At 39.7% G+C, this 26,378-nt stretch overlaps 1 protein-coding gene across 12 annotated transcripts in view; it reads right to left on the bottom strand.

Moving 5' to 3' along the window:
• Nucleotides 1-12,880: 12,880 nt before the first annotated feature.
• Nucleotides 12,881-26,378, bottom strand: part of PCMTD1 (protein-L-isoaspartate (D-aspartate) O-methyltransferase domain containing 1) — a 49,913-nt gene continuing 36,415 nt past the window's right edge. For 6 of the 12 annotated variants that reach the window (XM_075141875.1, XM_075141877.1, XM_075141876.1 and 3 more), the window contains 4 exons: nt 24,997-25,168; nt 24,414-24,434; nt 23,266-23,389; nt 12,881-15,576 (listed from right to left, as the gene is read on the bottom strand). In XM_075141875.1, the coding sequence (XP_074997976.1) occupies nt 15,206-15,576; nt 23,266-23,389; nt 24,414-24,434; nt 24,997-25,168 (688 nt within the window). In that variant the 3' untranslated portion in view covers nt 12,881-15,205. The remainder of the gene's footprint in view (nt 15,577-23,265; nt 23,390-24,413; nt 24,435-24,996; nt 25,169-26,378) is intronic. The other 6 variants (XM_075141880.1, XM_075141881.1, XM_075141885.1 and 3 more) reach the window with 1 other exon arrangement.

Here is a 26,378-nt window from a genome sequence, read left to right as displayed (position 1 = left end):
CAGTTGAGACAATGTTAGACTCTTCGTTAGCAAGCAGTTTGCATCTAAAAAAATTATATTAATTATCAGGATTTTTTAAATCTCCCAATGTTCTGATCCATTTCAAAAAGCAAGAAATTTTGTATTTTCCACTCTTTAGGTTGGTAGAAGACTTCATGCTCTTTGAGGGACTTTAATGGTATGTCACACGGATGTAAAAGCAGGTTAATATCGAAGATACAGAATGAGATTTCAAGCAGATACAGTTCTGTACTTAGCTTAAGTTTATTTGGCTTATGCTCAAACAGCCCTAGTTTTGTAAACTTTGACAGAATAAGGTTATAGCTTAAATTAATAAATAAAGTAAACAGGGTCAATTAAATGCATATAAACCTTTCCTTAATGTGCTTGTGGGTACATTTGCAGTGCCGGGTAATTTTTTTTTCTTATGGTAAGTAAGCAGATCTGTTCCAGAGCAGAGCTTTTATCACTTGTATCTTTTTTCAGGTTACATGCCTGAAAAATGATACACCCTGGGAGTTCAAGGCATTGCTTGTAATACATTGCAAACCTTTGCTACCATAAAATTAATTTAAATACTTGAAAATAAATCTCTCTGCTCCCAGAGGTTTTAATTTTCTACGTATATTCCACCTTCTGTGGAGCACACGGTCTTAATTCTCTTTTAAGATCCCATATTAGTGCTATGCAAAACACTGATTAATTATACAGCACCCACGATAAAGAAAACTACCAAGATAAAACGACGCTCCGTCTTGTGGAAGGTATGCAACAGTGATGATGATTACGGTAGATGGTAGATTCCCCACATGCAGCAGCCTGGAAGAGACTGGTGCCCTCCCAAATGACACAACTTAATTACCCATGCATTACCCATGACACAAAAGAAACTGCACTTGGACGCTGATGGACCTAAACAACATTTTGGCAAGTAACGCCTTCTCCAGATAAACCAGAATTGCGAAACGCATCCATTGCGGCAAAGGGAGGTTTCAGACTTTTCACCCGCTCTCTTCCATACTGTGCATATAATGTCTTCCCAGCGCTATTCCACCCCTTCTACTGCACGTTTCCACATTTCTTTCAGCTGTGGGCAGCATCTCACCAGGTCCCTGGCTCTGACTGGGCAAGCTGCCCGCTCAGGAAACTGGCAGCATTTACGCAGGACCTCACTGCCTTCCACAGAGGAGGCTCCCGCGTGGAGGAGTGATAGGCAGGATCCGACCTTAGACTGTAAACTGCTGCGTGGACTGCGCAATGAGCTTGACACGTGGGCCCTTAATGAATGATTAGTGACTTGAACAGTACAAACAACAGCAGCAATGTTTTTGATAATCATCTTGTAAATCATCAATTAATTCCCATATAATCCACAGATGACAACTTCTTAACTAAGGCCTCCAGCATTCAGCTGTAGGTAGGTGCTGTGACTGTAAATTGCTCTTCTTTTCTTTAGGAGGAATAAATGGGTGAGCTAGGGTGAAATTTTCATTGATCTGAGCTTCAGGAAAGAGAATTTGAAGGAACAACACACAGTGTTGAGGCTATAAAACTTACTGCTTAGCAGCTTCAGGTAATACACTGAAGAAGATTAATTCAGTGGTGATCAAATCCAACCCAAAGTTCTTTCATTCCCCTGTGATTTCCAGCCGTCCATTGTTCACCCATTTAATAAACTGCTACTTGCTTCCCCGGCTCCCAAAAAGCATCACGCAGATAGCTATGGAGGCTATAAAGACAAAAACAATGATTACAAAGTTCTCAGCATCATTGTAACTCTTTCCTGAAGGCAAACTAGCACAACTCCTGATGCGGATCATCCCATCCACACACACAGAGTTGGACAGGCAAACAGAGCTTGTTTGTCCACAGTAGTTTTAATCGGTTACAATCAAACTAATTTTGATTTTAAACAGTTCACAAAGACGTGGCAGGCTCAAAAACTTAATCACTTGCAAGCGCATACTCTGAAATAAGAGTCATTTGATAATCCCATGCTGCTGTAATCATTAGCCAGTGCTCCTTGTTCATATTACACTCCCACAAAACAACATTTCCAAGCATCCCCTTCTGATGTACAAACATAAGGAGAGCAAAAATTACATATTGGAACCTTAACTAAATGACAGTAGAAGTAATCAAGCTGAAAAACATCTGCCTTTACTGGCTGTGCAGTGAAGTTTGCTTTACAAACGGGGAGGCTTATCTCATGAGCACAGAAAAAGGTATCCTGGCTCAGCAGCAAGGAGAACCAGCAAAGCCCAAACCTTCAAATGCACATCAGCCTCCCCCACCAGCGACCGCACTGTGTGGCCTCACTGGATGGACCTGCCATCCAATATGCTTCAGCTTCCATGTATGTGAAGACATTTCCTACTATTTATATTAGCACAGTATCCAGCAGCTTTTTTATTCAGCGAGGACAGCCGAGCACCATGTGATGTAGCCACATGGTGTGGGAAATCAGCATTCCTCATTTAAGCAGACAATTTTCTGTCCTACTGCTGCTGCCTTTTATTCTGCTCAGAGGTCCTGCCAGCACTAGGCCCTTTGGAGCTCCTGCACTTTCACCTTTGATATTTCCAGAAATTCAAATATTTTGAGGTTCTGCTCATGCACTGGGTGTTTCCTCCTTCCCACCGCCCCCAAACCTATCTCTCCTTGCCACTCGAACTCCTCCAACCCAGGCAATCACCTGTGGACTGCCCCTTCCCCAGAGCTCTCCTGAAACCGGGCAGAGCAAGGCCGTTGCCCTGTGGCCCAGGGTAACGTCTGAGGAAGGTGTCTGCACGCCAGTGAGCACAGAGACTTTTCAAAGAGAAAGGGGAGGCAGAGAAAGAGCCTGTCCTTACCTGAAAAGTAATGAAAACCAGGCTGGACAACTCAGCTGAGCATGTGCCTACATGGCAATAGGGCAAATGTGGCTGATGCCAAACTGTCTTGCAAGAGGAGAGCCACCAAACACAGTCCACTTCCAAAGTTCCTCAGAGAGAGCATCAGTATCAGGATGGGACCAGCAAGACACTATTTAGATGCAGAGTGTAAAAGCTACATCACATTCTCTGCGGCCTGGGCAGGCAAACTTTCTTTCGCTCTTGCTCCTTCTTTCATTGCTGTCTTTCCCCATTCCTTCCCAATAAGAGGAAATTAGGAGGAAAACAGCTCGCTGACTTGGTTTGTCCTGCACCAGGATCCAGGGCCAGCTGCACAAGATCTCATTTAAATAATAAAGTGCTTCTTGTAGTGAAATAGGCCTTCTTGTAAAAACATTTGCCAAGGGGTTCAGTGACACAAAGCATGTTTTCCTGATGGGTAAACTGAGGCATGGGCTACTGACGTGTACAGTCACCAACAGATCACTGAACAAGCCTCCTATTCTCCCCAAATTTCTTGCATCCTGATTACTAAGAAAGGCTGTTTCCTCGGATCTGCTGGCAGAACTTGAAGTTTATGGCTAGATCCACTAACCAGCTTAAATCTCACAGTTTTAGCATTGGCATTGTGTAGTATTCCTTAATTTTTGGACATGTTGCCTACAGATTGTAAGTGCTCTTTAGTTTTAAGAAGAAAATTTTGGAGACAGGCTCTTTGGTTTCAGCTTTGCATTTTGATTCAAATAGACTGGCATCTTCAGAGGAAACTAAATGTTCCCTTGGACCAGTGTAGAGCATCTGTATTTATTCCCAGTCTTCTGTTGGGCCCCATACCAAAGGGATACTCCACAGCAGTTCTCTCGCCGCCGCCAGTCAGCCCCTTGTTTAAGTGCGGATCCAAAGGTATCCGTGGTACCCTGCATTAAGCACTCTCCCTCCCTCTGTGTCTGTGAGACCCCAAAACCAAGGCTGGGGCCAGGCAACAGGGGAACTGCAAAGGCCAAGCAGAGTATTCAGCTAAAAGGAAACGCTGACGAAAAAGTGCGACTGGAAGGTGAGTCTGAAATTTCACAGTTTTAGGAACAGGGTATTTCATTGAGTCCTACCATTTATCTTCATAGAGAGTGACAGGGTTGAGCATTCACCTGACAGACGCCTGTGCTGCTCCTTCCTCATGAAAGAAAAGTGCCACCATCAGCTTTTTCTTTCCTCAGTAGTTGAATTACTACAGTAATGGTTTTCTAATATTTTCTCTGCTCTCTCGAAGGAAACGTGCTGTGCTGGTGGGAGATGGGGCGGTCATGGTGAGACCTGGCTAGAGAAGGGCTGCCCAGACACCACAGGGAGCAGGAGCTGGTGCCCAAATCAGCACCCTGTGCTCCCAGTGACTTCATCCCACTCCCTTTTCAGGGGCAGCCACAGCCCTTTTATTTTTCCCCCCCCGAATCTCTGCATATCTGCTACCTTTCACCTGCTTACAGTCAGAACTATCTCCATTGTTGTGGCTCTGCCCCTGCCCATGTCCCACCACATTCCCCTCCTCTCCCCGTCCCTTCCTCCCCTCTGGGAACTGTGGTTAGAGATGTCTCAGCCAAGCCTTTCTGTCTCCATTACTCATGCTCCCCTTTTTGGATAGAAAATCTATCTGGCTTTTTCTGGATTTAGTTTGCTCCTTGTGAGGGTGCTTAAAATAAAATATTTAAACACACATTGGATGGCAGGTTGAAATTCAACTCCCTTCTCTCCCCGGTGAGAATCCTATCCTAGTTGTCTCTGACCTAATGCTTACTGAATTATTCCATTAAAATGAAAACAATTTCAGTTGAAGAGACTCAGAAAAATCACATTTCCTTTCATCTTCCACACAGAATAATCTACAGCTCAGAAGTTAGCACATTCAAAAGACAAAGAGGATTTTCAAACACTCTGATCTAGCACAGAAGTGCAAGGGCATATCACATACATTCAGCCAGCTATTGTGCAGTGGTTTTTTTCTTTGAGGCATGACATACATTTTAGATTGGACCCTAAAAGCAAGAGAGTTGGAGAAATTTGCAGAACCAAAAGGTTTCAATATGAACGAGACCAACCCATTCTAGACATAAGGACTTGTGTCAGTGAAATGTTATAAGCATCTGAATAAATTTTCTTGCCATCCTCCGAGTTATTTGGACAGATCTGGGAGAATGAATTTGTATCCCTTTTAGTCAGATTAGGTCAGAAGTCAAGCAAGGCTGTGCAACAGCAGCCCAGCCATCACCTACCAGAGCCAACAGGTCCTGCTGGGGCTTTGGAGGCTTACAAAACCTCAGGAGCTTCCCATGCGGGGCAAGAAAATCAGCAGCTTGCTCTTCCAATCCAAGCTACAGTACTATCAACGCCATTTTGCATCTTCTCTTTCATTGCTCTTTGTTAGTCCCATTCCCTCTCGCCCTCTCCGAGAGCAAACCAGGTACATCCTTTGTGCCTGTCATTCACAGTTCCTTCTCATCTTCCAGCCTTCTTCCTTCTCACATCCTAGCAAAACCTTCATGCTCCTATGACAGCTCCATTTCGCATACTTCAAACTAATCCAGAAAAAGCTGCACTTTAGATTTTAACAAATTCTTTTAAGAAAAAATAAAATGTAAAAACCAATGTGACATGAAACTGGTTACATACTACTTGCATACCATATTCCTTTCCTACAGACTTCATCTCTTTATCTTATATTGTAAACTCTTCAGAGACAGGAAATTTTTTTTGAACAGTCAAACTCAGCATTTATTGGAGGCGATAGCAGAACTCCTATTGACTTGAATGGAATCAGGATTTCATCTTTTTCACAGTTACTCCCGAGTAGACTGCTGGTCTTTATCAAAATACATTAGAGTTATATTTGCAACTGCTAGAACATTGATGTTATAGGTAAAATCCAAGTCAGAAATTTATATTGTTTAAAGAGGTAAAGTTTCTAGAATATTTATTTCTAGTATGTCAGAGAACAATACAGTGAGAAGCTTATTGTTCAGCTATTTTCATTAATGATTTTATTGTCTGTGCTTAGCCATACTGCCAAGCACTAATCAGAAAATTCCTTTGACACAAAGCTTTAAGAACAGTCAAAGACGCATAGCTGGCATTTTTGCTATTCTTGTTTGTGACCAAACACTTTCAACAGCCTTTTCAATCTCCCTTTTATATTGATTCTGAAATCTCCAAGCAACTTAGCAGCAAACCAAGTCTGCATCATTAAAAGCAACTGGCTTACAAAAGCGATCATCCCCCGGTGGGGGTGTGGGCTGGAGAGAAAAATATTTGAACCCAACATAAAGTACGTACAAGCAAATACACATTTTGCTCCATGGTGCTAAGACCGTAGTGGGGCTTTTTCCCCCCCAAAGGGTTAAATAGATAGGTGAGACTTAGTATCTTGCTGTTTTGCAGAAGCCACACATCTGAGATAACTTGTGGGGAACAGCATAGCATTCACAGCCGTCAGCATGATGACATGGAAATTAAAGCCTAAGAGGGGAAAAGATGGCCATTATTCATTTCCATGAATTCTCCCAACATGGAAGTTAGATCTCTTACCTGTCACAGGGGAACTTTCACTGACAACCTTTGTCTTTCTGGTTTTGAGAGAGCACTTGCATCAGTATCTCTTGCTGTCTACAATAGCATAATTCACCTTCTCCAAGGTCCGAGGCCTAATTCAGCAAGTGTTTTGAGCTTTCAGGACAAACTGAACTGGGGAATACCTGCTCTGTGATCCTTGTTGGGACTTAGGTGACAACTCAGTTATATTAAACCCCACGGCAGGCAGGTGGGAATTGGAGGCAGCAGTTGAGTTGAGAAGCTATGGACATACAAACTTCTATTTTAGCTGCCTCAAGTGGCAGCTGGACACTTAAACTCTTTTGCGGACCTTTGCCTATACAATTTGCAAGTTTTTTGATGTTTTTGTATTTGCCTGAAAAGGATCTCGTAACTCCATTATCCACTGGTGTTCAACATTTCATCTGTGATCAGTTCCTAGAGATGACGTTCTCGTCCCAGCATCTTATACAGGCAGTAGCTTGCACTTAGTTTCACTGGAATCCATTAGATACAAGGTGAAAGATCAGTAATGGATGAAAAAAGCAAGGTTACTGTGACAGAACTAAATCTCTCACACCACAATTGCTACCACCACTGCAGAGAAAAGGACATTAGTGTGATGATTTTAATAGCAGTAAAAGGAGATATTGTGTTTACAGAAAAATAGTTATGTCAGAATTCGTTATTAATCTCAAGTTAGTATCACATCACTATCACTCTTCAAAATGTCAGTTACCTCCCCTTCTGCACAAAAAAAAAAATTGATGAGAGATATTTTTGTGTTCAAGGAAAAAAAAGTCTGATTAATTTTTAAACCCAATTTCTTGAAGTGAGATAAGGTCATGGAGATGCATGTCATTATTAAAAATATTTAGTAAGGGTTAAAGAATACCTAAAATCCCAGTTTCTGGATAAGGAAGATGTCACTGAGGGCGGGTACTTAAGATGATGATCCTGTAACAGCTTTCTACAACATATTCACACAATCCCTATTTTAGGGAGTGTGAGAGTAGAAAAGAGGAGCTGTGGAATGAAGCACTAGAGATTTTCATAAAGAGATGAAAAGCTCTTGCTACGCTTGTCCCACATCTCAGCACGTACAAACTCTGGTCTGAAAGCTGCTTAGTAGCACTTTATGTACCTTGTGCTAGTTGAGCTAACAAGCCTGCCAACCTTTGCATCCACGCAAAACCTCACTCTGGTCTTTGAATGTTCAGCATTCATGTCCTCCCTCTGCCATCACAATAGTTTAAAAATGTGTTTTGTTTTTCAAGAGAAGTTGAAACTGCATCTGAGTAAGCTGGTTGCCAATGCTCAGCGCTGGCATCATTAGCAAAGCTGAGATCACACTGTGGAAACAGTATGACAGATCTGTTTGTCTCATACTTTAAATATGACACTTGTTTTTTTGGCCACCATTTCAAATTCTTCTTAATTTTCAGAAGTAAATCAGCAACTGCCAGAGACTGTAAACTCTCAGGACTGTGAAACTGCCAGTTTGCATAATCCAGAGGCTTGGACAGCTAGCTTGGCTGTTGCTGCGAACACTAAAGGTAGGACTGGGATCTGTTCGTGGCATAGCTAGAGGATCCAGGATGGACAAAACTCTTGTTGGGGCCCTTGGCAGCAGAGCAGCAAACAGTGCTCCAAGGTGCTCCCCCTCAGGTTACATCTCTTTCTCTGGGAAATGTTGTCCCGCTGGGGCCAGGCTTTAACACCACATGCTTCATAACATTTAATGCGTATTTGCTTCACAACTACTGCGTCCCTTCCCGCCAATGCTTGTGCAACACACACTGCTTTCCAACTCAGGAGATGAGCAGCGCCCTGTACAGCAGGCACAGACAGCAGCAGCGGGCTACTGCATTGTATAGGTCTACAAGAGTCATGCACATGGTATCATGCATAGCAGTTTTCTACACAGGCAGGCTTTCCTCATGTGCCCAAACGTCCAGTCCTTACATATGGTCTCAAGCAAGTATTAGTACGAAATCCAAAACATCTCTGGCAGCTGAAGACATCTAATGCCTAATTACACAGCTAGTCAAGCCCTTACAGACCCTTCTACAGTGCGGTACCTTAAATTTCTATGAATGGAAGACTTTATTCACATCAGCAACTCTGGCAAGGTCTCAGATTGCATTAAAGCATGCCCTAGAAGAAGCCTATTATACTATACCCGTATCAAAGACATTTCAGAAAAGTATTTAGAAAAATTATAAAAGGACTCAGAATAGGATTCTACATCTTTCAGATATATATCTAAGCAAGTTACTCAAAGACATATTTCATTATAAAACATCAATGTAGATATGATTTTATTATTATTACTTTATTGTCTTTTCTACCAGCTGTGTCAGCACACAACCGGTAAGTTTCCCGCAAGGCAATACTGCCCTCTCTTGGTGGAATTTATTATGCACAATCCTCTTGATAAAATTTCTCAGCAAGGTTAGAAAGCATTTTTCAGGGATGCACTGTTTTTTTTATTTTTGTAGAAAACCCGTCGAGTTTTGAAAAAACACAACAAACTAAAACAAACGAAGTACTACAAATAACAGACTTACTTTTGTAGGATGTTGATCTAAAAAGGTCACTATTGTTAACAGATCACTGAAGCCAACGTTACAGAATTTGTTAGATGTGGAGGAAACAGTACAAAAATAGTGCATTGTATGTTTGCTCTTACTGATTACAGCACTAATATGCACTGTATCATTTAGTAGAGAGACAAACTGAAGGCCAGGACAGAAACTTATTTAAATTAGAAAAATTAAAAGCAGGTATTTAAAGTGGTTAAAACACTTACCGAGCAAAATCTCCTTTCAAGCTAACGTGCAAAGATTATTGTTTGGACAGACCTGGGAACTGGGAGAAATTAAAGATTTTGAAACAGGAATCAAGACTTCTTACCAAATCTTTTATGATATCAACCGATCTGTTGCTACTGTTTATTTACCAGTCACTTTCCCCTTCACGAATTTCCCACCTCTCACTCCTCCTTTATCCCTGCTCCTGTCCCAACCCTAAAAAAAATGCTTTTTGATCACTTAGTTGAATAGAGAGATACAAAAGCTTGTTTTCATCCTTGTGTAGCCCTGTAATATGGTACTGACATTGCCAATAGCAGGCCATACACTTTATACTGAGTTTACAAGGCCTCTGGACTCGCTACATCTGAGCTTTCCTTGACCTGCTTGTAGCTTTTACTCAGTTTAGCTGTGACAGCAATCTCTCTACTTGACCTGGTGTCTACAGGTAACCTGTTTCACTCATGTTTATCTTTGTGTGGTACAACCTTAGTTTTATATAGGTAACAGCAACAAACAGTTATTGTTGGCAGAATGAGGTATTTATCATTCAACGTCACAGTGCAGAGAAATGCGGCCCCGGTACGAGAGCAGAGGCCCTGAGAAGTGGGGACATAGGAGGCAGCATAGGTGAGTATTAGCATGGGATGGCAAAGGATGGGGCCCACGCTTGGTACTGGAGATCCCACAGCTGTGCACAGCTCTCTATAATTGCAAGTTAAAAAACACACAGACCCAAAGCTTGACAAAACTAGTCTTAGGAGCAACAAAATACAGTATCTAATGTACACAGACTATCATATATAGTAAACTTGGATACAAGCTAGAACTACAGAACAATGAAGAAAGAAAATACAAAAGCACATTATCCAACATACAAATGACTCCCAAGTTGATCCCGGGAAATTAAGAAGGAACCAGCAACATCAATAAAATATTCCTCCCATGGAGGACTGCAGAGGTGCAGAACTCAGTGTTACCCTCTCCAGCAGTCGCAAGCTGTGCATTTAATACTCAGGGGAAACAAAGGGAGGTTGAACATAACTCCAAGAGAAGGAACAGAAATGAAGACATGCATGTGCTACAATTTTGACAGTATTACTGTGATTATTACTCTGATTTTTTTTTTCCCCCTCTATACAGAAGTACTCTAATTGCACTATTCTAAAATATTCAGATCTAGACTAACCATGATTCTTAGACTGTTCAGGTGTCTCTTTCTCTCTCCCCCTCTCCCTCTCCCCCCCTCCTCCCCGCCTAAAACAATGATTTTGAGTGTAACACCCTGCAAAAAGAAAAACTACCTACCCCTTTCTAGGAAGTAGGGATTAGAGAGCCTCCAGATCTTGACCAGCAATCAGGTGAAAGCTTCAGTAAAAATGACCACTTCAGTCATGATATCAGAAGATGGAAAGAGTCTCTATCTCGGACATACAGGTTGTCATATAGATTTGTAATAAAGATCTGCAATTCACCAACACAAAGTTATAGTCTAAATTAAGGCTCCTGAACTAGTTACTCTCCTTACTGAAATGGCCTGATTTTCAGAAACGTTACATGAATAGAAGCCACTAGGCTTCAAAATCAAAGTATACAGAAAGCTGATCAAACTGAATATACTGGTGCAAAAACTCAAAAGGATGTCCGAGAGAAAACAAAAAACCCCACAACAAACAAACACTAACAGACAAAGGGTGTATCAACAAAAAACCCTGTAGGTTTTTTGCCTGCAAGGAATATTTCTCAGTTTGTGGAGATCATCCATAGGTACTAAAGATATTTGAAGTAGGGCAGTCAAGTAAACAGCAGAGCAGTAGGATGGTTCAGTATTGTCCTAAATCAGGAAACCCTAATGAATTATTTTTCAGTCAGGAGGAAGACGCTAGCAAAATGGCAAGGAAATGCTCATAAAAAGAAAAAAGCGTTTAGCACGTGTTAATACACTTTTGCCCTCTGTTGCCTCTCTTTCCAGCCTACAATCATCATGGCTGCTTGTGAATGCATTAAGGAAGAGGGAGAGAAAACAATTCAGTGCTTTCTGCAGTGCTTTTGCTTCTCTCCAGCACTGAAGTATTTTGCAAAACATCCTGACAAGGTGTTACATACATTCCTAGTTCACAGCAGCAGAGGATGGAGCTTTAACAGGAAGGTGTAAGTTCCCTTAGCTCCCCTGACAAATCTCTGAAAAGCATCACAGAATACGAAAGATGACAATCAGAAGACTCTAGAAAGAAAGTGTTACCATCATGTTAAAAAGCATTGATAAATCAGTGTTAGATTCTTGGTTCCATACTGACCATAAACATGGTGCAAGCCTCTGGCTAAATAAGCCAGCTTTACTTAAACAGAGTAATTCAAGAAGTTGACACGTACACGGTGAAGCTACAGAATCCAGACAGGCACTTACCAAGCCAGCCTTCTAGATTTTTACTGAAAGGCTATCAAGAAACACACAACTTTAAAGCTTTACTGTTCCACTAACGCTTCAATGACCTTCTCAAAACAAGTTTATGGAAAGGACTTCATACATGATTCAAGTGTTGTCAAAACAATTAGCTCATTAAGGTGGAGTTCTGTATACACCTCTAAGAACAAAGCACACAACTCCTTTATCTTTTATAATTGATTAGTAAACCACACAAAGATAGAACCTTTCAGTTTTACTCAATTACATGAATGATGGAAAGAGACACTCTTGAGGAGATATGGATTAATATTTAATGAGTTAGAACAGCTTTAATCAGGACATAGCACATTTGATTACATTCCCTATTTGTTTTCAAACTGACAGGTAAAGACGCATTTTAAAAAGTAGGTTAGAGAAAAAGTGACAGGATTTAATAAAAAGAAAGAAAATAGACCAAGTTGCCAGTACCGAAACAAGCAAGAGACAATGCTCAGCTGAACAGAGCTGTTAAAGTTCATTTCAATGAACACTGTTTCCCAAGTTTTTGGGAGGCAGCTGTTCAGTCTTTCCTGAACAACATGGGATTAAAAACTCCAGGTCTTCTGAAAAGACTGCAGTGGTCTTGAGACCCTCTCCAGACCAAAGAAGATATAAGCCCCTGGATGTTCCAATTCATCACATCCTTCCTTACAGTGACCACAATTACAGTGCTGCTAGTCAGCTTAGCCTACCCGCCTTGTATTTTTCCTCTAACTGCTAATAAAATAAGGATGCATCAAAGGGGAGTTTCAATAGGAAGCTGACTCACTAGTTGCTCACCAGCCTTGCTATTCTTACCTCAAAGTTTTCCTTATTTATTTTGACCTAGATAGTTGCTCTGTTGAGGGTGAAAACAATCTCAGTATTTAGAAGCAAAAACCATGAAACTGTTCTTGAGTATATAGCTCAAATATATTTTGGGCTCTCCAGAAGAAACTAAGTCTCCACATGAGTACTTCAAAAGTAGTGCGGGGCCCAAAATAGCTTTCCGATGTCATGAGTAACATCTCATCTTCTAACATTTGCGAAAATTCACAATGTAGCAAGAAGGTGTATTACTCTATTTCTGAAATTCAAGAATAGTCTTTCTTAAGAAGTTACTGACCTAACTATGAACAAACTGGTATCTAAATTTCCAAATAACTGAAAATACTTGCACAGAAACACAGAAATTCCAGCAAGCAGAAACCACCAAAAAAAACATTTTATTGCAACAATTTCCCCATCATCAACTGAGATGGCAAAAATTAAGTTTTAATTCATTTTGCGTTTCTACCTTTTTATTTATGTAAATATAAATTCAAGAGTGTAAAATAAATCCACATATAAAACACAGAAGAAACATTCTCTTTCAGTGACTCCAAAAAAAACTTACATACTGAAGAATCATGACAAGTGATCCGCTGTCCATTTTTCCAAGTATACAGGCGTGAAAGAATGCAGAAATTTATTCTCCAAAAGCATCCTGTATAAAGTCCTTAAAGTACTTAAGTAATATTTAGCAATCTCATACTCTTGAGCTTATGGATGTAGATTCCAAGAAAAGGAGACACAAAAAACATCTCAAACTTTAGATTATTTAAACTCCACCTAAAATAATCCATTTAAAACAAGATTATGTTCAATTCTTATAGCTGAAGCATCACAATTACTTTATTAGTATCATTATTTTGGAAAACTTTTCTTGTTAGTTTTTCCTGCTTTTAAAATAAAGTCAGAATACTTATTTCAAATAGTTTTGTTTACTTATACTGTAAATATATTGCGGAAAGTAACTCCACATGCTGGTACAACAGGCCTTCATGAAGTTCCATTTAAACATTACTATGATGTACCTTAAAAATCAGGGACTAAAGCATTAAACGCACCATAAAGAGTCAGTGTCATGGGATTATGTATTATCTTCCTTCTCAGATGCAACAAAATGCTTACATATTTTGAAGTCAGTACTGGACTGTTTAGACCACATGAATATTAGCTGGTTATAAATACTTGGACTAGGAACATTTACTGTTTTAGAAAGATGTGATTATTTTGTTTTATTGTTATTACACAAAAAAAAAATGTTACCAATATTATAAAATGTATCGTGCAGGATATTTCAAGAGGAATGTTTTTCACTGGGTCCAACAGGCAGATGTTTCCAATGATTGTGGCTTTTAATGCATATCATGCCAAGTTCTTAATAAAGAGTGTTTTCCCTCGTGGTTATGTTATAACAGAGAATGAAGAAATTAAGATGGTAAAAGCAAACAAAGTTAAAAATGTGAACTGCAAGTAACTTCACAACCAGAAGAGGAAAAATCATAGAAGGATTTAAATCGGCACTGTTGCGGGTCCCCACAGTTGCACTGCTACTCTTAGTTTCCAAAAGATGCATATGATTTTATAAATATTTTTGTGCTAAGAGCCATGCTCAGAAACAAAATATAGGCTAGCACAAGTCTACCTTCTTGGAGATGCATGTTAAGTATAAAATTCACTTACTAAAGTGCATTTGCTGAACAAATTCTAACTTCTACTATTATAGCTACCCCAATAAGCAATACAAACTAAACTTTGTTGAAATTCTACCTCTATTTAAAAGCAGTAAATATAGATGACCGATATTTAAATTACAATCTTGTATTACCAAACATTTTGACTCAATGCTGTGAGCTGTAGAAATAAACAAAATGCACTGTCCTAAACTTCACACAAATGAGGAAGTGCCTCTAGTTAGAAATACTGAAAGTGTAGAATGGAGTTAAATGTAAGTAGAGCTGAAGTAAGCATTGCTTTGCTTCTTATTCAATATGATGTTTCTTTAAGGCTCTGAGAGAAGCTGTTACTTTTCTCAAGATCTTTTGGCAAAAGATATAAATGCAGAAGTAGCAGGGTCATCTGACATTTCAGAACTTGTATTTTCAGATTTCATTAAAGCCAGCTCATTCAGTGTCTGTATACATTTATTGCACTTGTGTTGTTGGAATACATCTATACCAACATAGGAATAATGATTGCAACAAAGCCATAGTAAAATAAACTTTAAAAGGGTCTGATTCTGACATTAGAGGATAAGTGTCTGCATGTTTAAAATGTTCCCCTAATAATAATAAATACAGACAAATTGCTCATCAAGTCAGATGTACATGTTGAACAATTATTTAGCATATATAAAATTTCACTCATCCTTTTATCAATACAAATCTGTTAGGGATCAAAAAAGACTTACCATGCAAAATATTGATTAGTGCTGCATAATGGAATATATATTTCTATCAGAGTTAAAACAGCATTTTCAAAATTTAAAGAAAAATAGATTTTTAAAAAGGGATTCTACTGTTGAATGCAAGTCTTCCTTGTAGCAAAGACAAGATAGAAACAAGTTACGATTTATCGCTGTACTTCAGTCTTGATGAAAGACTAGTAATAATTTGTCCACCTACTTCTTAATAAATGCTACATTTTCAAGAATAAAGGAACTATCAGTAGGCATTATTTCTACTTAAAACAAGTTATTTCTCTCTGTAATAGGTCAAGTATGCTTTTAAAGATTCAGGTAATGGTAGACTCATTATTTTCTCTCTCAACAGATTTCGAGGAGGCTCTTCTGGCTTCAAGGCCTCATTGTGATCTTTATCCTCCTCCTCTTTGTTATCATCTTCCATTCTTTCATCTTCTTCACTATCTAGAGGCTGAGGAATGAGCTGATTACCAACAAACACATAGGTGTTAATCCTGCGTCTACGACATCTCCTGCGTTTTCGTTTTGGAGGAGCCTTCTGAGCAATACCCTTGGCTTTCATCTCCTCATTTATGAAGTTTCTAAGGGTGCGTCTGATATATATTCGAGCTAGGTCCTGGAGATTCCTAACAGCACATGGAGCTAAAATGAAAGAAAAGTAAGTTATACTAAGTGAAATTTCCCTCTAGCAAAAAAATTAGCTGCAAGGCAGTAAGACTAATGTTCAAGAACAATTGAAATTTTAGTACATGATACAATATGCAAATGAAACAAGGGTAGATAGAGCCACCTTGACAAACCCTGTGGCACAGTCCAAGAAATTAAGAGGTCTTTTGACAGATGTGCTAGAGAAACAGAAAGTATGAATAGATTATTAACATAAATTTAAGAAAGCATACAACAAATATTGTCACTTTTTAGCACCTGGCAAGTCTTGGGACCTACTGCTGGCACTGTTTCAAGATTCTGCTGCTAGGAAACAATTTCTACCCTTACGACACATTTCTTTAGGCAACTGCCTTTCTTCTGCCTCCCTCTTCTACTCACTATGCTTCTCCCTACTTCCTACTGAACCCAACTGACGAGGGAGGACTATGTCAACTTCAGAGCTGGCCAACCAGGTAAGTCACTAGTATCTTTGCAGCAGAAAAGGAATCAAAATTACCAAAGTTCTGAAGGGAAAAAAGCAAGTAACAGAAAGCCAAAAGCCACATATTTTCCAGTGACAGGCAGATGATGACTAAGTACTGCTGGGCTGGTGGATGCCTGCCCTAGATGAGCTACAGCTGGCTAATTCCAAAGAAAACAAAAACAAAAAAGCACACCAACCAAAACTGCAGCCTGTTCAACTTTCTTGCTTGTCATTTTTCTTCCTATACGAAGTAGCATAAAATTAATGGGGACTACAGCAAGGAATAAGTTAGTGAAGAAACAATTTTGATAATTACTCTTTTTTAAGCATTCAGTTTAAAAAACACTCAATGTATTTCAAACAAAACCTATTGTTTCATACACTGACTTCAGTTGCATGCTAGTTACTCATATGTGAGACAGAAAGGATGTTTATGACTGGCAATACTGATTTCAGCTAATGCCAGCAGAAATAAAAAAACCCCAACCAACCCCTATTTATTTAATATAAAACAGACTCAAAATTCAAGAACAAAACCCTATCTAACCATCCAAAACACATCTGTAAGATCAGGCTAAACAAGCCATGACTGCAGATTGTATGCCAGTCATAGTAAATGTAAGCACCAGATATATAAAGCTAAAGTAATGGACTAGCAGGCATTTGTCCCTGTCATGGTTTAACCCACCAGGCAGCCAAACACCAGTGGGACAGGGAGAGAATCGGAAAGATAAGACTGAGAAAACTTGTGGGTTGAGATAAAGACAGTTTAATAGAACAGAAAAGGAAGTAATGATAATAATAATGATAATAATAATGATAATAATAATGATAATAATAATGATAATAATAATGATAAAATATGCAAAATGAGTGATGCACAATGCAATTGCTCACCATCTGCCAAGCAATGCCCAAAAACCAGTGATCACTACTTCCTGGACACGCCTACCATTCATATACTGAGCATGATGTCACATGGTATGGAATACCCCGTTGGCCAGCTGGGTTAGCTGTCCCAGCTATGCTCTCTCCCAGCCTCTTGTGCACTTGGCAGAACATGGGAAGCTGAAAAGTTCCTGACTATTAGGGTACTTAGCAACAACTAAAAACACCAGTGTGTTATCAACATTATTCTCATCCTAAATTCAAAACACAGCACTAGGAAGAAATTTAACTCTATCCCAGCTGAAACCGGACAGTCCCATATACAGAACTGTGTAAGAGAGACTTCATAAAATCAGAAGGAAAAAAAAAAAATTTCCTTCAAAAGAAGATGGAAAAAAATTTTGAAACACTGCATTCTGAAAAAGGTATAAAAGCAGCAAGCTCTCAGCTTTCTTATCCTGTAAGATAATTTAAAACAACCATATTTTTAGTGCTCATTATGACTGATTATATTCTATTTGATTTTGAAGACAACAGCATCTAAAGAGTTTAAAGACAAAGTAAGCTCCTCACAGTCACATCCCAGATCATAAGCTGCAACTGGTAACTACCGCAATTGATACCACATAAAGGAAGTCAAGGCGTAAAGATCCTGCACTTCTGATCAGAAATCCCAGACACACACATAGCATAAAAAAAATGAGCTTTTAGAGAGCTTCAGACTTGCTGTATTATAAAAAAAAAAAAGCTTGATAAGTAGGAAGGATAGTTAGGAAGTCCTACAGTGAGATAGTCAGAAAGCTTTCCTATGCAGGTAATATAAAATCTGTTTGAATACAAAACTACTCAAGAGGACACCTAGGGAAGACTTCGAATAACAGAAGTAGTCTTACGTTCCACTGACATTCATGGAATTAAGCCAAATTGATCAAGAAATACTACTCACTTTTGTTGTGATTAGTGATCATGTCAAACTTGCTTGATGTTTAAAAATTACATTTGAGAGTAACCAAACTTAAAAATATAGTAAAATTTAACTGACTCTAAGAAGTTTTATCTTTTCTCCTTCATTATGATTAAAGAAAAAAGAAAACTAGACTTAATAAAATCTATCATTGTGATTTAACAGTGATGTACTGGGCTCACGATCAGAGTTTTTAGTATATACAGTATACTGTGAGTCAACACAAGTTTACTTCCCACATTAAGTTAAGCATGAAGCTATGTAACCATGTCAACATCCTGCTCAAATGTAAAACTTTGTTGAGATGCAAAGTATTTACTTTACCAATGCTAGTGGCTCTTGACCTTTATCATACAGCTTACAGTCTACCCAAAGACACAGTTCATCCTTGCTTGCAACATGCCACACAGGTGTAACCACTCTGGTGTTGAATAAGCCATCTTAAATCATTTACACATGAGAATCTGGATGTGGTTTACTGCCAGTCTGTGTTAGCTTCTCTCCTAAAAGCATTAATCAAACTATTCACATTAAGGATAATTTTTTTTAAATGAGAGGAACACGATGCAATTTTTTGATGTTTAATGTCCACTTCTTTCCATTGTCTAGTGAACTGTGTCCTAACCAGTAACTAAGTTGGTAAAATGATCCTTTTAGCAACACCTCTGTAGTTTTCCATGAGAAAAAGATTCTACTTTGAGAATGACCGGCTGACAGATATTTTACTAAGCTCTATGTTAATATGAGAGTTATAACTGTAGCCTATATATAACATTACATGTGTCAGATGTAATGGAGCCAGTCCAGTTCAATATCTTTATCAACGATCTGGATGAGGGGATTGAGTGCTCCCTCACTAAGTTTGCAGATGACACCAAGTTGGGCCGGAGTGTTGATCTGCTCGAGGGTAGGAAGGCTCTGCAGAGGGACCTGGACAGGCTGGATCGATGGGCCGAGGCCAACTGTATGAGGTTCAACAAGGCCAAGTGCCAGGTCCTGCACTTTGGCCACAACAACCCCAGGCAACGCTACAGGCTTGGGGAAGAGTGGCTGGAAAGCTGCCCAGAGGAAAAGGACCTGGGGGTGCTGGTTGACAGCCGGCTGAACATGAGCCGGCAGTGTGCCCAGGTGGCCAAGAAGGCCAATGGCATCCTGGCCTGTATCAGGAATAGTGTGGCCAGCAGGAGCAGGGAGGTGATCGTGCCCCTGCACTCGGCACTGGTGAGGCCGCACCTCGAATCCTGTGTTCAGTTTTGGGCCCCTCACTACAAGAAGGACATGGAGGTGCTGGAGCGTGTCCAGAGGAGGGCAACGAAGCTGGTGAAGGGCCTGGAGCACAAGTCTTATGAGGAGCGGCTGAGGGAACTGGGACTGTTTAGCCCGGAGAAGAGGAGGCTGAGGGGAGACCTCATCGTGCTCTACAACTACCTGAAAGGAGGTTGGGGCAAGGTGGTGTTGGTCTCTTCTCCCAAGTAACCAGCGATAGGACAAGAGGAAATGGCCTCAAGTTGCGCCAAGGGAGGTTTAGATTGGACATTAGGAAAAATTTCTTTACTGAAAGAGTAGTCAGGCCTTGGAACAGGCTGCCCAGGGAAGTGGTGGAGTCACCATCCCTGGAAGTATTTAAAAGACGTGTAGATGTGGTGCTTAGGGACGTGGTTTAGTGGGCATAGGGGTGTTGGGTTGACCGTTGGACTCGATGATCTTAGAGGTCTTTTCCGACCTTAATGATTCTATGATTCTACAACATTACAGATGTGTCAGAAGTCTTTCAAGGCAGAGACTCCATGTTTACTTAGTAGCGACATTTGCAATTTCTGGCTAAAGTTTACAGAAGGATAATGTTTCCTAGCCTATTCTGAACTTTTAAGATAATTTACAGGTGTGTGGATTTGAAACAAATAGACAACGTTACCATAAAAGAGAAATTAGCTAGAATTTTTATTTCTTGAGCTTCAGATCGCTATTTTTTACACATCCTCCCCTTTTTTTTTCCTAAGCTTCATGATAAAACTAGACCAGCCTGAGCAGTGAAAAGAAGCATATCTTACTGATTTCATTTTACAGTGCAACTTAAAGCCCCTAGTGCGTTTTTTTTTTCTTTTAAATAGCACCAACTTAGTAAAACATTTGCATGTTATTTTCCTCTTCTCACTAAAGAGTCATTTTGAAAATACTCTATTAAAAGACTTACAGGAAACATCTTTACTGTACCACAGTTCAGTTCTGAACGCTACTGGTCTGCACTATTTTCGTTCTGAAAATTCAGGAATAGTGATAGAGAACACTTGAAAATCCTCCTCTATCTTCTAGGGAATTAGAGTGCATAAAATTATAGTAAGACCAGAAAGTTTGACAAGCCACCACTGTATTTCACTGTTAGGCATGATACAGCCTAGCTATTATGGAGTATATCCAAAGCAAAGAACAGAGGAAAAAAATAATCTTGTATTAACAAGTCCTAGAAGCTATGCTAAGGCACACTGAGGACAGGGAGGTGATTCGAGACAGCCAGCATGGCTTCACCAAGGGCAAGCCTTGCCTGAACCAACCTAGTGACCTTCTATGATGGAGTGACCACATCAACAGACAAGAGAAGAGCTACGGATGTCATCTATCTAGACCTCTCTAAGGCCTTTGACACGGTGTCCTGGTTTTGGCTGGGATAGAGTTAAATTTTTTCCTAGCGCTGCGTTTTGGATTTAGTATGAGAAGAATGTTGACAACACACTGATGTTTTCAGTTGTTGCTAAGTGCCCTGTCAAGCACAGCTTCCATGCTCTACCAAATGCAGAGGCTGGGAGAAGGGAGCACAGCCACGACAGCTAGCCCAGCTGGCCAACGGGGTATTCCATGTGACGTCATGCTCAGTATATGAATGGTAGGCGTGTTCCAGGAAGTAGCGATCGCTACTTGGTTATCGGTCAGTGCGGGTGATGAGCAACTGCATTGTGCATCACTCATTTTGTATATTCTATCATTATCATTATTATTTTTCCCTTTTCTGTTCTATTAAACTGTCTTTATCTCAACCCACGAGTTTTTCTCACTCTTACTCTTCCAATTCTCTCCCCGTTGCACCGGGGGAGGGGGGGAGTGAGCAAGCAGCTATGTGGTATTTGGCTGCCTGCCAGGTTAAACCACAACACACAGTCCCCCACAACATCCTTCTCTCTAAACTGGAGAGGTACAGATTTGATGGGTGGACTGTCTGGTGGGTAAGGAATTGGTTGGATGGTCGCATCCAGAGGGTAGTGGTCAATGGCTCAATGTTCAGATGGAGATCAGTGACAAGTGGTATCCCTCAGGGATCCATATTGGGGCCAGTACGTTTAATATCTTCATCAATGACATAAGACAGTGGGATCGAGTGCACCCTCAGCAAGTTTGCAGATGACACCAAGCTGAGTGGTGCGGTCGACATGCCTGACGGACGGGATGCCATCCAGAGGGACCTGGACAAGCTCAAGAAGTGGGCCCATGTGAACCTCATGAAGTTCAACAAGGCCAAGTGCAAGGTCCTGCACCTGGGTCGGGGCAACCCCCAGAATCAATACAGGCTGGGGGATGAAGGGATTGAGAGCAGCCCTGCCGAGAAGGACTTGGGGGTACTGGTGGATGAAAAGCTGGACATGAGCCGGCAATGTGCACTTGCAGCCCAGGCAGCCAACCCTATCCTGGGCTGCATCAAAAGAAGCGTGGCCAGCAGGTCGAGGGAGGTGATTCTGCCCCTCTACTCTGCTCTGGTGAGACCTCACCTGGAGTACTGCGTCCAGTTCTGGGGTCCTCAGCACAACAAAGATATGGACCTGTTGGAGCGGGTCCAGAGGAGGGCCACAAAAATGATCAAAGGACTGGAACACCTCTCCTATGAAGAAAGGCTGACAGAGTTGGTGCTATTCAGCCTGGAAAAGAGAAGGCTTCGGGGAGACCTTATCAATAGCCTTTCAATACTTACTTTCTACGAAAGATGGGGACAGACTTTTTAATAGGGCCTGTTGCAACAGGACAAGGGGGAATGGTTTTAAAGTAAAAGAGGGTAGATTCAGACTAGATATATGGAAGAAATTTTTTACAATGAGGGCGGAGAAACACTGAACAGGTTGCCCAGAGAGGTGGCAGATGCCTCATCCCTGGAAACATTCCAGGTCAGGGTGGATGGGGCTCTGAGCAACCGCATCCAGTTGAAGATTGCCCCTGCCCACGACCGGGGGGTTGGATGACCTTTAAAGGTCCCTTCCAACCCAAACTATTCTATGATTTTAAATTAATTTCAAGAAATAACTTCTGAGGTCTCAAAAAGCAAGTGTTAAAGCAACCAAAATGAATTGTTTCTGCAAAAGAACTGATTACATAAAGGAAAGGATCATCTATATACTTTGAACAAAAAAAGTAAAGGTAACTATAATAAGGAACTATCCTTAGCAAGCTCACACACACTCTCAAAATTAATAGCCAGATCAGTAGTTGTAAGCAATGCAATCTGATAGCACATCCTGGACTCCTGAAGGGTTTATACCTGTTTTACAGTTAAAAAGTGTGCATGGAGGCAAGAAATATGTGAAGAGGACAGGGGGATTAGTTCCCTTTGGTTATACGTTAACAGAACAAAACAGGAGGGAAAAGCTGTTATCTTCTACACTCTTTGTTGTGTTTATTTAAGTTCCCACGTTAACTGAAGCTCTGTGTATTACTCTGCTCCTATCCTGACTACCCTGACAGAAAATTTCAACTCTACACCTTTCTCTGCCACTTTTTTCCCTTACCCCTCCTCATGCTATCTTATCACCTTGGCAACAGATGTACTTTCAGAGACTTCCTAAGTACCTTTACTAACCTAATTCAGAGTATTGCAGCTAGAAAGCCAACCCCAATGACTACTAAAAACCAGCTAGACATGACTGCATCAGTTGCAGGCAGACACAAGCACACTCAACTATTAAAATCCTACAGCACCACAGCTGCAGTTTAGACCTGTTCTTGCATTTCAGAGGGAAGAGAATAAATATTTTTCTCTAGAAGACCATCAGAAAGTTAGCACTCCTGACAGACCTAATATTAGCTTGCTATTTTATCTATACCTCGCTAGAAAGAGAGAAGCTGAACCTAAACGGAAAAGAAGTCTGGAAAAATAAGCTGGAAACACTATCATTTTAATTCAGAATATTAATTGTTTAGCAACATCGAACATGAGCCAGGAGCACAAAAGCATATCAGTGAGCTACTGCTTTGCTAAACTGTACGTTCCTGTTCTATCATATTACATCTGTATAGCATAGCCTCCCCAACATAGCCTCCACACCACCACCAGCAAGCACTGTAACAATCCATCAAGCCAAACACTTACGCAGTCCCACAGTGTCATGCTTGCCATTGTCATTTCTGTTTGGTTGCACTAGTGGAGCAAATGAAACAGCAAGGATATTTTTACTTTCCCACGTGTTCTGTCCCGTTCTCAAGATTTGTGTTAGCTGCATAAAAACAAAACCAAAATAAATCAGTGGTTACAGTTTTGTCATACTCAATACTATTCAGATTCGTGTTTAAACACACTGCTATTTTGATTTGCTTCAAAATTAATTTATAAAGGCTGTTTTATGAACAGAAAGGACCTTCATATTCCTTGAAATATTACTTGGTCACTAGAGTACTGAATAAGGCTTTTTGGCAATGGAAGAGATACAGCTGGAAAATTAAGGCCCAAGGTAAGTTTTGCTTTTTCTGATTTTTCCAAAAGATCACAGAATACTTTAGCCTGAAAGCAACCTCTGGAGTCCTACCTCCTGCTTGAACAAGATCAACTTCAAAGTTAAATCAGGCAACTCAGAAGCTTTTCCTATAAAGTTTAAAAAGATCTCTTAGGACTGAGATTTCCCAACCTGACTAGGCAACCTGCTGTAGTGTTCAACCACTCTCATTGCGAAAAATTCTTTTCCCTATATGAAGGCAGAATGCTCTCTTTCTGCCATTTGTAACATTCTTCTTTCAGTTTGCTGTGCACCTGCGAGGAGAATTGGACTCCTGCCTATTAGGTAAATTCTCCACCCCTTTAGGAAGCCAAGTCAGGAATTATATGTTCCCTTAGCTGTTTCTTTGCAGGCTACATTAACGATCTTTCAGCTGCTCCTTATATTTTACATGGTCTAGCCCCCTAACATTTGTATATAAGGTAGAAATATTCACAGTTTTAATTTTGCTTTCAAATTGTGACTACTTTTAAGTTGGATTCCATCAATTTCAACTGACAGTATCTTAGTCCAATAAATACTGAAAAAAATATTTACGGAACTGAATCATGCAGGCTATGTTTAAATCACTTTGGTATTCTGAGAAAGCAGATACATAATGTGATTAATTCTTTTTGGAAGATAAAGTAACTAGCATGTTTATCAATAAGCATTTTAGTAATTATCTGTACTTAGGAGGACATCAACTTAAATCACATAATCTGTCTTTCTCAATTTCCCTCTTAGTAAAACGGAGAATAATACTTACCTTAGTAAAGCCTTTTGAGATCTAAGGATGAAAAGTGATAAAAGTGCGAAGTATTATTAAAATAATACACCTGTCTGCAAAATGTTTAATCTAACATGGAAAAGCAACACTGAAAACTGCTGGAAATAAGTCATATTTTTTCCTTTGTTTTTTCCTCCCCTTACAATGTCCTACTAATCACGCTATTTCATATTTCTCTGAAATAAATTCTCTTGGTTTAGAGGGTGGTTTCTTTGTTTTGAAGTACTGACTGAAAACATCTGTGTGGCAAGGAGATTTCAAAGCAGTTCTGGGACTGGTATAATACACTGAAAATACTATGAATAGAGTTTTAGTTTTACTGAAGACACGGCTTTGCCACAGAGTTTGTTGGAAGCAGGATATTGATGCTTTCCTACAAGTTTAAGGGAAAAAAGTTGAAGACTTCATTGAAAAGACTAATATCTGCTTAACTGCAGCAATACACTGAATCAAGGTATCATTAGCTGAACATTAACTTAGTCAAATATACATTTAAAAGCATTCCTTAAGTTATATATTTCTCATGGTAAAAGATAAAAAGGGGAAATTGTCACTAAGTCACCTGATCTTCTATAGGCATTACTAAAATGCCTCCAACTTTCAATAAAATTTTCATGTAGTTTTCATGGTCTTTCTGGACTCCAGCTCCACAGTAAATCCGGTCATATTGATGACTGTCTGAGGCTATTTCCAAACAATTACCAACCACAAAGGCAGGTTCACAGAACTCAAATCTAAGAGGAAGAAAAAAAAAACAAAGAGGGGACACATTTCAAATTAGGATTTTTAAGAAAAGCCAGTCCAGATAAAGACAGGAAAGTATTTTTCATATCTTCTTTTATGTAATGAAAAAAGATTAGCATACATACTTTAAAAGTCTGTATTATGGCAATACTACTTTGAAAATAGTATTTTTTTGTCTGCCACATCAGGGACCACCAAAGAAAAACTCTTAAGCAGTTATAATTATGTGTTATGCAAAACTGAAAAGGCTTCAAAGCATCACCAGACTTCCTAACTGCAAGCAAATAGATTTGTCTAAAGAAACCTTACAAGCTGTACAGTAAAAATGCCTTTAAAATATTACATTTATCAACAATGTGCGATACCCAGGCTGTTGAATAAATATTGAAACAGTTCATTTCTTAATAGCCCCCCTCCTTTTTTTTTAAAAATTAGGCTTTTAAAAGACTCGGTTTTGTCTACCTACTGATTTTCCACCTTGAGCTCAATCCACTTTTCCCCAAAAAAGGAATTTAATGGAAAAGTCTGTCATTTTTTGACCACTCACAAAGCAAGGAAAAAAAAAAGATTAATTATCTCAGAAGCATCTGTTCTAATTTTCATCAGCAAATCAAAGTTATACAACTGCTTTTAAGTGGATCTAAGTTTACAACAGCGGTTGCAAGGACTGTAAGTACTCTTTGCCATTGCATAAAATAGCAAAGGAAAGATGTACAGGATAAAGCTGTATTACCAAAGCTGCATATATTCTCCATTACACTGATATTTTCTGACATTTTTCAAATCCCTGCAGCACCTTAGTGCTTCAGCTGTTAACGCCATAATGTAATCTATCTTTTTGTAAAAAAATTCCTTCAGCAAGTAACTTTACGTTTTCCCCAAGCACTTTAAAATTAAGAAGAGAGGTTACAGAGTTGCTCATAGAAAGGATTTATGGTTTTCTTTGAAAAAAAAATTAAGTAAAACCTAACACCTCGTTGTTGCATGAAATAGTTCATAAACTTCATCTGGCCGTATTAAAATCCAATGCATCTCAAACTTCATCCAGAAGGAATGAGGAAGTTTTTAGAAAAATTCAAATACATGCAGCCATTTCATGAACTTTAGAGCTGACTGTCATTGGAAAAGAATTGTTTTTTTTACTTGGCTAGCAGTAGCAAATCCCAGTACAACACCTGACAACATTCAAATCAATATTTC

The sequence above is a fragment of the Calonectris borealis genome, chromosome 2, assembly GCF_964195595.1.
Source record: "Calonectris borealis chromosome 2, bCalBor7.hap1.2, whole genome shotgun sequence".
NCBI lineage: Eukaryota > Metazoa > Chordata > Aves > Procellariiformes > Procellariidae > Calonectris > Calonectris borealis.
Note: the sequence above shows the minus strand (reverse complement) of the source record. Positions and strands in the feature narration are given on the sequence as shown.